Source organism: Cyanistes caeruleus, chromosome 2 (assembly GCF_971803275.1).
Source record: "Cyanistes caeruleus chromosome 2, bCyaCae1.hap1.1, whole genome shotgun sequence".
Taxonomy (NCBI): Eukaryota; Metazoa; Chordata; class Aves; order Passeriformes; family Paridae; genus Cyanistes; species Cyanistes caeruleus.
Window position 1 is genome coordinate 57559287 of NC_141702.1, and position 15141 is coordinate 57574427.

Genomic DNA, 15141 nt, shown 5'->3' on the forward strand with positions numbered 1-15141 from the left:
AAGGTTTGAAGTTTAAATGTTTCAAGTTCATTAATTTTACATTATAAAGAACATGTATTAACTGAAAAATCAACGGAGAGGACATTTTAGAATCTTTTGGTGCTCTGTTAAGTGATACTGATCAATTGTAAAAGGGACTTTTAGTCTCATGCTACTTGGCTTGGCAAAGAATCTAGCCATTCTTATGGTCTGTGGCATTAAGAGATACATGGTTTTGGATACGGAAATAAGTATAGCTGATTTCATCCATGGCTGTATTTAGAAATCAGTGCAAAAGAAAAAAAAAATTGAGTAAACCCACTATCCTTCTCTTTTGCTGAATAAAGTTACTTGAACTGAATCAGCTTGCAAATAATTTCATCATCTTACTAAATTGTTATGGCTGGTCAACTGTTTGCATTGTCTTACTGACTTAATTACAAAAACTTCACAAATCTTTTGTCAAAGTCTTTGTTAAGGGAACACTTCAATAGTGACAGAATTTCTGTATAAATGTAAAAGCAATTGCTTCTTAATGAAATTCTGCCTATGTGAGTCATACATTTTAAGTAATGCCAAAGGGGGAAGAGCAGGGAATTGCCCAGCTAAACTTCTTTTAACCTGTGCCTCTTTGCAATAAAATAATGGTAGTCAGGGTTTCCAAAGAGATGAGGGTTTGAAAAGTGAGCACGCCGGCTAATAGCTGTGGTAAGAGGCTGAAGGCCCGTGGAACAATACCAGTGTAGTGGCCTCTCGGTGTGTCTCTGCGCCTCGCAGCTCAATAGTGAATGCGCAGCATTGTTCGGCTGTGAAAAGTCTCGGAGCGCTTGGGATGTCAGGGCAGACCGAGGGAAACTGATTTTTCAGCTTGTGGCCTCCTTGGCAGAGGGCTGGGAGAAGCCTGGGGGCTGCTGGCCATTCCTCACGGCTCCTCTGCTCTACCAGCTTCGTGCTTGTATGTGGCGAGTCTCCTGCAGGGATCTACCGCTCTGCAGCGTGCTCTCTGTGGGAGAGGATGAAAAAGAGGGGAAGGATTTCTTTTCCTCATGATGGGGTTCATGTTTGAATGTTAAGTGAAAGCTTTCCATGAGGGAAGTTAGAAGGTGACATTTGAGTTTAGGGAAAAGCGTGGACATAACAGAAGTTAATTGCATTGAGGATTTACGGCTTAATGGCCTAAATTTGATCACAGGTTTTGGAAGAAAACAAATGTTTAACTGTGTGGGGGTTTGGGTGTTTTATCAATAAAAAGAGACTCTAGATAAGTAATGAGAATAGTTCTTAAATGAATTTACCTTGTAAGTTCCCATGTGCATAGGGTACGGAGTTGAGAAAGCTTTGATGTTCTCTGTATAAACAGGAATAACAAAAACAATTGTTTTTTAGTATGGCTTGTTGGGAAAATCCTGCAGCTCCACCACAGAGTTAATACATCCTCCCTCCTCAGCCCCCACCCTCACTTGTTTTAGACCACAAAATTGGCCTTTGTGGCCAAGTTTCTCCAAGTCCAGGGTGTGTGTTTTGGATTTGAGAATTTGATTTGGATTCTAGCTCTAATATTTTTAAAAGAAAGGATTTGCTACTTCTTTCTCATAGAAAACAATCAAGTGGAAAACCCAAACAAGGAAAGTGGTGGGACTAAATGCCCCTATCTGGAAGAAGGATAGAGTACAAAGGAAAAAATCTGAGAAAAATAAATGCTTTAGCTGGATTTAGATAGGAGTCTAAGTTTGTGTTTTCCCTGCCTCTGATCTAAAGATTCATCTGAGTTGTTTACTGAATACCAGTGGGTGTAGATACTATTTATTGTAGTTAACACGAACTCTGAAAACTGGCCAATATAGAAGTGCTTGAAGGCTGCAAAAGAGAAGTAAAATGGTACTGACTATAAAAGCCAGAAAAGCAGATGGATGGTAGCACAGTTGTTATCTACTGTCTTTTCATGAATGTTTTAAATTTCAACTTCCTTGCTGTGAACCACAAAGTGGTACATTTTTAAGAATTTTCATGCCCCTCGCTTGTTTGCATTTGTCAGGGATTTTTTTTTTTTCCTTCAGATTGACAAAAAATTGCATAATAAATCCAACAGTCACAAGAAATCTGAAGATACCTTTTTTTACTAACTTCCTTTGTATGGTGTTACATGTGTATAAAATTCAATTAATATGCCCCTGAATAGGAATGTTAGAGAATTTTAATTCTTCAGAATTTGTAGGATTATTTTTCTGAAGCTGTTGGTAAGGAAGGCACAGGGACTCTGTAATACATAAAGCTTTAATAAAATGACTGTCTGATTCAAATTAAGCTTTTTATTGCTCTGATAAGAAGGCACAGAGAAAGGCTTATGACTCAGGAAGTCAGTTGCTGTGAATTATGCACCAAATGTTCCCTGTAACCAAGTCTAGGCCTCTAATCTGTTTGCTTCTTGCCCCGTGGCTTCTGAAGTGTGATTGTTGTCACTGTTAATCTTGAATTCTGATATGTCAATAAGTGTTGCAGGCATTAACACCATCTGCATATGGGTGCAGAGTCTGCACTGCTCTGCACTCTGACTTTGCACAGATACCAATCTCAATTCACACTTTGCTTCATGAATACAAAAGCTCTAAAAGTATTGCTTGTTGGACTAGGAATTTTGCTCTCAGTAGTTTGTCTTCATGAAATAACAGTAAAGAAATAGTAGGAAGTATTGTAGATAAGGACCTTAGAGCAGCTCTGCAAGCATTGTGAAGACTTCTTCATCACAAACATGGATCTGTTGGAGTGGCTTTCCTAGGCATGCCTGAAAAGCTGACATGGAAGGGAGGGGAAAGACAAGGAAGGGAAATTTCATTTTCATGTAGCCCTGTGTTTTATTGTATTGCAACAGGCAAGCACATTGAGGGGGGGGGTGTAAAACATGATGACCATAGGGGGCAGTTTGGAAAGACCAAATCAAGGTAAATGGCAGTCCTGATGTGATAGGGTCATCAGTAGAAAATAAAAAAGGAAGAATTGGGGTGGCTGCATCTTTATGGATCTGTTGTTTGTGGCAGCAACAAGACACCTTTGATTTTTCTGCTGTGACCAGTTATTTTGCTGCCATTTGGCAGTCTTAGTCTTCTTGACCTTATTTATGTAAAATTCCACACTTAGCTGTAGAAGCAATACAGTGAGAAGAAAAGTTTAACTCCTTTGAACCTGAACATCTGCTTGGTTTCTTTTTATTTATTTACATTTAAAGGTTTTTGAGATGTCAAAGTACTGATTATTGAATTTTGTAAAAATCTGCCGCAGTCATTTGTTTAATCCAGAGTCCTTTAACTGTCATTGCATATGTTCCTATCGAGCTGGAATTTTGAAGGAGCTGTGAGCTTACTGTTGTAATGCCACCTTAAAAATAAGACCTAATGTTCACTTGCAGGAGGCTGAGCACAAGAAACTGACTTGAAATGCCAGAGCCAGTCTGTGGTGCAGGCAGACCACCAATATGTCTTATTTCCAATCTGTGTAGAATTTAAGGATTCTTCTTCTCAAGACATAAACATGAATACCGCTTTCTACAACTTGTGTTTTTATTCAAGAGGGGAAACACAGAAGAAAGTTTTCTTTTTATTGTAAATGTGAACATCTGTTAGGAGGAGCCTGCTGTTACTATTTCAGTTCTGTTTCAAAATTCTGGTTGCTAAACTTCCTGAGATGCAGAGGAGGTTCCAGTAAGTGGCTTTAGTTTGAAACCAAATGGGAGAGATCATTTAGCTGTATTTAAAGAAAAACATCAATTATTTAAAGCTTCTGAAATTCACTTCTATTTGGCATCTAACATTGTCTGCTATATTGGAGAACCGCTTGTTATAAAATATTTTGTTTCATGCAGGATTTTCATTGGAAAGTTTTTTAAGTCAACAGAGAATTTGGTGTCAGAAGCAAACAAAAAACTGTTAAAATGAGTTTAAAAGAACTAAGCTATTTGTGCTAGATATTGTAGTTACAAGTCATATTGAAATTGAAAGAGGTGAGTTGTACAAGGATGTCTTCTTTAGGGTCACAATTTAAGTTTTTCATTGGGACTATCAAGAATGATTCATAGATGCTACGTTTACTTCTTCTGAAACAGTGTCTCACACTCTAAAGTTTATTTTACCTGCTTTAAAGTGGGAGACAGTTAACAATTTTTAGTCTTAAAATCCTCCCAATGTTCTTGGTAAAGCAGCAAATGTTGTGTGTTGTGTTGGCTGCCTAGCCAAGACCTCTTATGTGCTCATGGCACAGTGGGCTTTGAAAAGTTGTGAACTTCAGTGGCAACTTTAGGTTGCTTAGATGAAGTTGAAAATAGTAGAGTGTTACATGTTGGCCTGGCAGAACATTTGCTGAGAGCAGATTAGTCCAGGAAGAAGGGGAAACCAACCTGGTGTCCAAGCACTGTTACAGTGATACAGCATAGAGTGGAAGGACACTGGTAACATGCCAGCAGCAAGGCCTTATCCTGTGTGGTGCTGGGTGGAAGGAAGGCTACACGTCGATTTTCATTCTGGCACAACGGTTTGAGTGTAAAAGTACTAAAACATTCAAGCAGCATCATGTTGAATGCACTTTTTACACTTCATTAAATGCCCGAATGAGCAGAGAAGAAAAGGATGTAAAAGCTTTAACTCCTTGTCACCTAGGGTATTACTTCTTCTTGTCATCTAGGGTGTTATTCCTCCATATGCATTCATATTTACAAATCTTCACTGAATTTTTGCTTGCTCTGATTTATAAAAGAATTGAACTGTGCCTTTTTAAAATCCTTTTTAAAGACCAGAGAAGCAAGCCTTCAAAATTGCCAAGGAGATGGAAAACAATTCTTTTAAAAGGCCTATGAATGGAGGATTGGATCCATATGCTGTGTTTGTGTTGCAGTACATCAGCAGCATGTGATGGCTTGTTCCTTTTGTTAGGTGTCTCTGCAGTACTGTGTACAGATTAAACAGCTACTGCATTGCAGAGAGTTATTAATACATTACATTGCACTTCCAGGGAAGATGTCAGTGTGTCCTTTAGCCTGAATGTACCTTGTGGTTGAGTAAGAGGTGATTTTTTAAAATTTAGCTGAGGATAACTTACTTTTTCAGTAAATCCTTAGCCAGCTGGCAACTGTGGAATAACATCGTTCTTAACCTCTGTAAACTTCACTTATTGTTCAAGTTTAGAAAAGTCAAAGCCTTGTTCCAAAATAAAAACAGGTCATCCTTCTCAAACCTTAATACTGATACACTAAAAATGTGACCTTTAAGCCACTGTACATACAATAGAAAGAAGCAGGAGATGGGGTAGAGAAAGGTATGCAACTCCTGAAATATAATGTATATAATCAAAATGCATGAAATACCAGAAAATGAGAAATGAGGCCAACCCATTATTTTTTTGGCATATCTGTGTGCTGTTTCATTTGTGATGCACATCACTAAACCAGGAGCCTTTTTGGTTTCCAGTCTTCTGCCCTGGCAGCTCTCAGTGCTGTGCATGTTTAAAGTGATGGATGTTATGGATTTGGGGAAATTCTTATGTGTGGGGGAAACTTCTGCTGACTTATACATGGGGATGGAAGGGAGAGCTATGGTCAGGTGTGGGTGTGCAGAGATGAAAGATGCAGGACAGAGCAAAGTAAGGATCTCAGCTCTGTTTCCCTCTTCCCTCCAACCACAGGAATGGTCATGAGAGCTCCCTATGCCAGTTCAGACCAGTGGCTGAAGTTCACACTGTGGTGCTGCAGCCCCTGCTTTTACCCAGCCTACTGAAAGAGATGTAGGATGCTTTTTGTCATTGAGATTTCAGGACTTCATTGAGTTCAGGAGCTTTGTGTCACCACTAAATGATGAAGCTGCTGATATTATTTGTATGTCTTCGGGCTTCACAGAATTGACCAAGCAGTGCCCTATGTCTGGTTAATGCTCTACAGGTCTGTCCAGGAATTAGCTCAAACCTGACTTGGAGGTGATAAAAGCTTTGTAGGCAAGGTGGGCACAAGGTATGAGGAAGCAGAAGTCCAGAAAAGTGAATCATTAGCTCCTTACAGAACTATGCATGTCGAACATAGCAAACGTATGGTATATTTGCCATATTCAAGTGATTTGGGTACCTGGGTGCTGCACTGTAGATGTACTGAGAACTTTGGCAGTAGTGTTGGCCATTCTGTGCCTTTCAGTGTGTCCAGGACTTACAGATATGTGGTACCTCACTCTAAGGTATTTTGCACAGATCTTGCAAAAAGATCATTTAATGTAAACATTTAAGTATTAAAAAAATCTTCAGAAGCTGCAGAAAAATCCAGATGAGAGAGCATATCTCAGTGATCTGTGATGTCAGCATGGCAGGCTGTAAACACCTGATCTTTTAGCCTGGGTAAAAGGGACTTTCACCCCAAGAGCCCTGATGTTCAGGTCACAGCTTTGCCAGTGGTCTCAAGGCTGTCTTTGCTTCTTTTTCTACCTCCGGTTTCCTGCTGTAAGGTGTTGTTCAAGGACTCTGCTCTTTAGGAATACTCTGAATGAAGCCGAGGCTATGTCATGTGCAAGGACAGAGGCAGTGAATTTCAAGTATAGTTTCAAATATAGATTGCCTCTTTGTGGGCTATGTTTGAGCATGCAGCTGTGAGAGCACACCTGCAAAGTGGTGCCAGCAGCTGGGAACTCTTCTGACTTCTTTTGCCTCCAAGCTCCGAGATGGAAATGCTACCACCCCATCCGCAGGCAAAGGAGATGTCAGCTTTCTCACGGGTTAGCACCAGCCTGTATTCTTTCTTCTTCTTTAATTTTTTTTACCTTTTCTTTTCTCCTGCTTATCCTCTCACTGTCTCCTCTCTTTTTTTTTTTCCTTTTTTTCTTTTTTTTTTTTTCCTTTTATTTGTCTTCATTGTGATTTAGCATTTGGATTTCACGTTTTCTTCTGAAATTCATTTCTCTTGCCCTTAAAAAAACCCCAAACCACTGAAGCTTTGCAACCACTCTGCAAAAGCCTGTTCCTGTTTATATTAGGGCAGAATATGATCCAGAATGCTTCTATTTCCCAGGATCATCCTATTATATTGCAAGTTCATGGAAGTTTCTAACTTAAACACAGAAATTTCACAATACCAGCAAGTGATTTATTTGCTTTCTGTGCTTATCAATATTGTCTACAAATCAAGCAAACAAGTGCTGTGGAAGTGGGGGCTCTGTTTGATGTTTGATCAGTGTTGTGCTGAAAAAAATGGAAGTTAGTGGGTGTTGTTCAGTGAAGTGTGCATTTTAAAGTTACCCACAGTGATGCCCATTGTCCTGTCCCTGAATTGCATGATGTCATATGTCACATAAAGCTTGTAGTGATGCCGAAGACTGTCGGTGCGCTGGGAAAAAGGCGATGAGAAAGTTGTGAATCAGGTTTCTGTTAAGCCTTTGTGTTTAGGGTTTTGATAGATAAAAGCTGACTCATGCAATATTTCTGGCGAAGGAGCTGTACAGACTAGTAAGAGCTTCTCATTTTACCTGAGTGCCCAATGAGCTAATTCGGGAACAGCTGAAGTCAGAGCTCGCGCCGCTCCTCTGCCGCACAGGTAGGTCGCAGGCTCTTCGGAGAGGAGCGAAAAATAGAGAGGACTTGTTCAGCCCGTGTGCGAGGAGCCAGAGACATTCCTCAGTGGTGAGATACTGTCGCAGAGGATTTTCCCTTGCAATAATGTTCTCGGGTATTAGCGTGCTTGGTTGTGACAGAGGCTATTCTGCTTTAAATAATGCAGGGAGTGGGGGTGGGGGGGCAGTAATTGGACCGATAGAAGCACAGTAGTTGGTGACTCTTTTCCCTTGTTGTGAGATTTCCAATAAATGGGATTTCTGTTCCTTAAAGTTCAGTTAAAATACTTGGCAGAGTATTGTTTGTGACAGTCCAGACTATACATCTAAACCTGCAAATATTGCAGGATAGTGTGATATTTTTCACAGAGGGTGTTAGTTTTAGAACTGATATATGTTCACATACAAAAAAATATAGTGATTAAAAATCTGCTGACATTCACTTGGACAGGATTCAGAGCAGAAGATATAGGGAGTGTATTCAAGATCATTTGGGATTGTTAGTGGATGGATTTTAATCTTTCCCAGTCAGGAAGCTGTTGAGCGTTTTTGTTTCTCAAGTCCAGTGTTACATTTTGAATTTGATACTGAATGTAGAAATTGTTCTAAACTAGTTTGCTTAATTGTATCCACAGTATGAATGCTTTATGTGAAATATGAAGGTATCTCAGGGAAAAAAAACAGGAAATATATTTCTTGAATAGTCTCATCGCTTTTTTGTAGCTCAGCTCCAGAGGATATGAAGACTGTAATTTCTGGTAATGTTGACTTTGTAGATAACACTGAGGTTAGCACTGAGGTGCTCTTTTTCTTGCCAGGGGAAATGCAACAATAATGCTAATCATGAATATAAATTGGCTTTTGAGTTTTTACTTGTGCAGTATGTTGTAAAATTTCGTGTGCAGTAAACAAGTTGGAGGAATAAACACCTATATTTAGAGAGGACTTGGGGATCTGTAAGTCAGTTTTATATTTAAAGACAAAGCACTTTATCTCTCATCGTATGCTAATATTCTAGCATAGCAAAAGCTGCAGAGATACTGGAAAACCATTTATCATTACCATGAATATAATTCCAGGAAGGAGTTTTTTGTTAAAGAAAAGCAAGTGATAGAAGGTTTTGCATTTTTGCAAAATTTTTGGTGAGAACTTGTTTATGACTGCGCAGTGAAAACCTGAGACACACCAAGATGGTTGTTTTGCATGTACCTTGAGTCTTGTAACTAATATTAGAGTTCCCTGTTGGGATGAAACAGTAGTATTCCTTGCCCTTGCATGTCTGTGGAGTAGGGACATGTCATTTTTCTTGCTGGGGAGCGCCCTGGGGTCGTGCCATGCCAGTGTGTGTGTGTGACACATGGGCAGGGAGCTTTGCAGGGGCTGGGAAGGGGGAGAGAGTAACTGAATTAATGCAAAGGCACAAACAAGAAATGACCTTGTTTGGGGAGCATGTTTCCTTGTGAGTAGGGACAAGTAGTAATTATCCTCCTTTCAGTGCTGAACTAACAAGTAATTACTGTTATTCCTTAATTAAAGTATGCAAATTGAAGATTTCTTTTTTTTTTTTCCTCCCCAGACTGAGTTAAATGCCGTTATTCACAACTGACAAAAGTTCTCAATATTATTTTGGTTCATCCTTGAAAAGGTTCAGTAACCAAAAGAAAGCCTAACAAAAAAAGCAGTGAACCAGGCCAGACATGGGTCAGGGTATAGAAGACTTGCTCGGAGTGTGTGCCTCTGCAGGCTCTGGCAGTACCTTCAATTTCACACAGTGCTCGCAGCCTGAGTTTTGATGAATGCACCTACCCACTGGTGCTGCTGCTGAAGCTGGGAGGATGGGGTGGAGTGGGCTTGTAAATCAGTCTCACAGGGTATGGGACAAATTACTTGCTTTTTATAGTAAGTTTGTATGAAAGACAGAAATCTGCGAGAGGTTACAGGGTTTGCAAAGGCACTGGGTCAGTTATGATTCATAGAGAGCAATACTGGAGGAGTCTGTTTACTCTCTCATCACTCTCATTAGTGCAGTTGTGAATTTCTCACCGGGCATTTGCTACAGACCTTAGGTAGCTGGTGCAAGAGTGAAGTTACTTCGTGGTATAACTGCAGAATAGAACTACTCTTCAGAGTTCTGAAAAGCCAAATACAGACCCTGACAAGAAATAAAGCGGATGGGCATGTGGCTGTGGCAATGAACTCCATTCAACTGCTCTCTGTCCTGATTGCCCTTATGACTACAGAAATCATCTAAAAGCTCTGTTCCTAATTTTAACAGTAGTTGTAGAGGTTATTTTCATACCTAAGTGTTTTAAGATGATCAAGTCCAACTGTTAGCCCAGTGGTTATGCCACGTCTACCACTAAACCATGTCACCAAGTGCCACATCTGCACATCCTTTAAATACCTCCAGGGATGGTGACTCCATTTCCCTGTGCAGCCTGTTCCAGTCCTTAACAGCCCATTTGGTAAATAAATATTTCCTAATATCCAATCTAATCTATCCCCTAGTGCAAATTGAGGCTATTTCCTCTTGCTTGTCCCATCATTTGTTATTTGGGAGAAGAGGCCAGCCCCCACCTGGCTACAACCTCTGTTCAGGGAGTTATAGAGAGCAATAAGGTCTCCCTGAGCCTCCAAACTAAATACCCTCAGCTTCTCAAGATGCTCCCTATAAGACTTTTGCTCCAGACTCTTCCCCAGCTCTGTCGCTGGACACACTCCAGCACCTCAATGTCCTTCTTTCAGTGAGAGGCCCAAAACTGAGCATGGGATTTGAGGTGTGGCCTCACCAGTGCCAAGTACAATGCTCAGATGTTTTTCTGAAGACAAACTTGTGAAGCCTTGGGAGATTTACAGATCCTGCATTATTGGGAAGGGCTATAGGTTTTTCACAGCTACCTATACCTGAGGCAGGAACTGAGAGCTGGGCAAAAACAGGGAATGCCCCCAAGCCCTGATTTCCAAGAGCAGGGTGCTTGTTGTAGGACTTGACAGCTGAGGAAAGGGAGCTGGTGCCTGGTTCCATGCCATGGTCTGCTGTGCCCTGCCTTTCCTCCAGGTGTGCCAGCTGTCTGGGTGTCTGCCTGCTCCTCTGCATAACACTGGGCTTCTGTGCTGTCAGACTCCACCCTGAGAAACATATTTTACTGGTTGGAGACATAGTGGACAGAATTGTAACAGAACTCTCCACAGCAAAGCCATGACAATTTACATCTGGCTGGGAAAGGAGTGAAAATGAAGTAGAAAGTAACTTTTGAGATTAATAGTGAGGATAAGGCTTGAGGACAAAACAGACCAAAGTAGCAAATACCTAGTTTGGTGTAATTTATAGAGAAGCATATAGGAATAGCACTTTGTATAAAAAATAGAGGAACTTGAGTCAAACCTGTTGCATGCAATTAATTAGCCATGCCTTGCCAGGTGCCTGGGGTTTGTGAAGGTCACTGGGAATACAGGTGTTAAAGAGCAAGCCCATTTTAACTATTAAAACCAATCCTCAGCTTTTTTAATAAGCAAGGACACTGTCATTAAGCCAGAGAGTTAGTGGGTTTGCTTTAGTTTTCTAAGACATGTTAAGTTCTCCTAATGATTCTGGCTACAAGTGCTACGTAAAACCACTTTTAACATTTTTTCTAACTCCAATGTCATTGATGTGAACTGTGTTTTGTTTTTATTTTTTATATTAATGAAAAGTTTTGCAAAGCAGATACTACATATTAATGCCTTTGGGTTATTACCTGAGAGGCAGACCACATGTCAATGAAACAGGAAGAAAAGAATGTGGGGTAATGGAATTTTGTAAGAATCCTTTACTTCCCTCCTAAATGTAGCTAATCAGGTGTTTCTTTGTCATGTAATTTTAGTAAAATATTTTGGAGTAAGTCAGCGGAAGTGTTACTCCTGTTATCTTGTTTATCCTGTGCATTTTTCAAGGGGGCATTTTTCATTCAGCAATGTTTTGCTTTCTAACTTGAATGTGAAAAATGATCCAAAGCTGATAACAAAAATACATTCTTTCTTATCAAAAATGTATACTTTCTTATCACAAGTAATAGCAAGGCACACATCACTTTCTGTACCCACATAGAAACAAGAGAATTTCACTGCATTTTTCTGTTTTAATTTTTTTTCATTTTATTGCTTTTTATTTTATTTTGTAATTGGTACTTGATGTGGTTTATTCAAAAAGGGTAAGAAAATACACTTCTGTGCTTCCAAACTAGAGGAACCTGGAACAAAGAAAGGCTGTAGATTTTCAGACTACAAGATAAAACCAGAGGTACAGACCTGCTGAATTAGGTTTTTAATCTAATGGCCAATTTCTAACCCTTGTAAGGAGCAAATTGCTCTCAGTGTTAATTCTATGCATCACCTTGAGGGCAATACTTCTCCTTAATAGAAAACTAATCCCCAGTGACTGAAATGGTGCTGATAATTATTCACATATAAATGAAATCTTATGCATTCAAGATAGGCCAAATAAATAAAAATATTCTTCTCCGGTATTTTATTTCTGTTTGCTTTGGATTTATTTTGAAAAATGGGAGAGTTGCTTTCAGCTTTGGATTAAATCCTCCCCCTGCTCTGAAAGCTGCAGGAGCTGTGGGTCCAGGAGGTTTCTGCTTGTAATTGCATAGCAAGTCTGGCTCAGTTCAAGAAGGGCCACCTTAAAGGTTGGGCGAGTTTGATTTGCAGCTTTATGGTTTCTTTACTGAAACTGTTGTCAAGAGCTGTAATTACTGGTATGAGTTTTTGAAAAGTTGTCACTGGACTAAAATAAGGACTAAGCTACTGCTCTGTGGGTAGCTTCAGTATCACTTTTCTTCCTAAATTGTCACAAGTTTCCCTTTTTCACAGGACAGGCATTATGAAATTCCATGAGTTTGTGGCAAGGTTTTTTTTAAGAGGACACTTCTTACTGAAACAAAGCTTTGAAGTGTTGAATTTACCTGCAGCTACTTTTGGAGATTCTCATGTTGCATCACACTCAACTTGGCCAGAGACAAATCTTCATTGCATGGTGGACAGTGTCCTGCAGGGCATTTTGGCAAGGAAAACAAAGCAGAATTGAAACGTGAACAGGAAGACAGACGTCTTATTTTATTGTTGCACTGATCTGAAAAACAGCTTTGGTTGTTTAGCAGGGGGTAATATTCTGGCTCGAGCAGAACAGTTTTAGAAATACTTATTTTCCCAGTAGAAAACTGAATTATTTGGCAGCACTCTTTCCTGTGGGGACTCTTTCTTCAGAAACGACATTATTTTCTTTGGGAAATCATTCTGCTTTTAGTATTTTTGTGCAAGCCACAGAGCTGGTAATTGATAACTGCTTTTAGTTTTTTTAAGGCTGTCGGCTTTACAGGATTCAAAATGAAGGACACTTTCTGGTATCACTGTTGTACTTTCTTGAGGTTTCCAAACCTCCCAAGCCAGGGTCAGGGTTCAGCTGGGAGATAGAAGGGAACCAGTAAAGTTGTGGGGGTCTTTTATAACGTTAGGGAAAATGTTGAGTTCTGTTTTTCTCCTGTGCCAAGCCTGAGCAGTGGATGTGCTAGCAGCAAGCCCAGCAGACTGAGAGAAGGAGGATGTGCCAGAGGTAGAAATGTAAGCAGGAGGAATGTGGTGTTGTAGCCCTCATTAGGGGATCCACACAACCTCAGAAGCATGAGAGTTACAGTAACCCCCAAACCAAATTGTTCTGGCTGTCTTTTGACAGATTTGTCTTTTTTAAATAGTTTTGGCTTTCTATGCAAAAAGCTTTAAAAGTACCTGCCATCAACTTCTGCATTAAATGGAGCAACAACAATTAACCCACTTCTTCTGTTTGTTTGTTTGTTTAGATGACTTCCACTTACCTCTTGATGTTGTACCACCTGTGACAGAGGCCCTTGACTCCAAGAAGGAGGAAGATTTGCACAAGGGGAGCAGAACTTTCCACTATTGTGAAAAAAACACCATGGACCTATCAGACAGTGACCGTCCTGTCAGCTTTAGTTCCACTTCTTCCTCTGCATCCTCCAGGGACAGCCACTGCTCCTTTGGAAGCAGAATGACCTTGGTTTCGAACAGCCACTTGGGTTTGTTTAACCAGGATAAAGAAATGGGTGCCATCAAACTAGAACTGGTCCCAGCCAGGAGGTTTTCCAGCAACAAGACACACAAAAACTCTGTGGAGCAAGAGGATCCTGAGGAAAGCCTTGAGAAAAGGCCAAGCATGCCAAGGAAAGCAGAACCAAAAGGAGCAAGCAAAAACTGTGCGATATCCCTGGTCACAGAGCCCACCAGTCCAAAGCTCCTCTACGTAGACAGAGTTGTCCAGGAGATTCTGGAGACAGAGAGGATGTATGTGCAAGATCTAAAAAGCATTGTCAAGGTAGGTGGCTTAGTTAAGACAGTGTTAACTGTTCCATAATGCCATTTTTTACGTTGTTTGATTTCACAGTAGCACAGATGGACCTGAAAATGGAACCAGCGTTTGCTGTTCTTTATAAATCAGTGTAACATTGTTGTTCAAGCCTGTTTCTAGTTTTTATTTGATTAGATAAACCTGAGATGTTACTATGTGTTCATGAAGAAATAACAGAAAAAAACTTCTTGCAGCTGGCAGCAGTAGTGAGCAAAGAGTGATAAATGCTTTGCAGTAAAAAATCTTATATTTTTATATTTACAAAAAAAAAAAAATAAATAGATTGCATTGTGTCCTAGAATGTACAGCAATAATCAAGACAGCTTTAACTACCTCTGCCTCTTCATATGCTTTATCTGAAGGGTCTTACTGATTTTTCCCGGCTCTCCCTGAGCCCTAGTCCTGCAAGGTTCTTTCCTGCCTTTTCCCCATCCCTTTCATACAGCTCACAGCTGCAGTCTAGTCTCTCTGTGTCTTTGGCCTGTAGTATTAAATGTGGCATATGTATCTGCTGGAAAATACTGTTGCTTGGCTTTAATATGAAAGAATTCTGTTTTCTTTGATACTAATTCTGAATAGGTGTGGCATTTATTAAGCAGCAGTGGAGTTTTTGTCCAATCCCTAGCCTAACAGTACCTCTCATTTCCTCTTTCTAGTACAGGGAAAAATATAGAGAAGTCCTGTGGATTGTTCTTTTCACTCGGTACTTGTGTCCATGCCATCAACATTGTTCTGCTTTGCATTTTTGGAGATGACAGTTGAGTCCCTTGGCTATTGTTTGTAGCCTACATGTTTAACACACAAAGAAATGCTTGGTGTGCTGTTTGTAGAACTTGGAGCTCTGGGTAGGTGTATGTGTTCATCTGAGATGGGAGATACAAGCCAGCTGGAGACACTCTCCCCACCTGCAGCTCTAACCTGTGTGGACCACAGTAGCAGGGGGAAAATGTGAAGGCTTTGGTAACTTAAATGCATGTTGTGATTAAAACAACAGAACCCCACCCCACAAAGTTCTCAGAAGGGTTGCTGTTTTGGCAAGATTTTACTGGTTTCTGTAGCTGGGGCTGTTTTACTATATTCAACTGTTGCCTGAGTTTCATTTTGGAGTGTTTAAGGTTGTCAGATGCTGCAGAACCAAGCCAGCTTCTGTGTGTAGTCACCACTCACTAGGCATGACTTCCATGGTTT

The 15141-nt window shown here is 40.2% G+C and overlaps 1 protein-coding gene across 10 annotated transcripts in view; it reads left to right on the forward strand.

Annotated features, from left to right (window-relative positions):
* The window catches only part of PLEKHG1 (pleckstrin homology and RhoGEF domain containing G1), a 125861-nt gene that overhangs the window by 65824 nt on the left and 44896 nt on the right, over positions 1-15141 (forward strand). For 8 of the 10 annotated variants that reach the window (XM_086877216.1, XM_086877218.1, XM_023923375.2 and 5 more), the window contains one exon: positions 13388-13920. In XM_086877216.1, the coding sequence (XP_086733342.1) occupies positions 13388-13920 (533 nt within the window). Of the gene's footprint in view, positions 1-11014; positions 11333-13387; positions 13921-15141 lie in introns of those variants that run through there. The other 2 variants (XM_086877221.1, XM_086877220.1) reach the window with 2 other exon arrangements.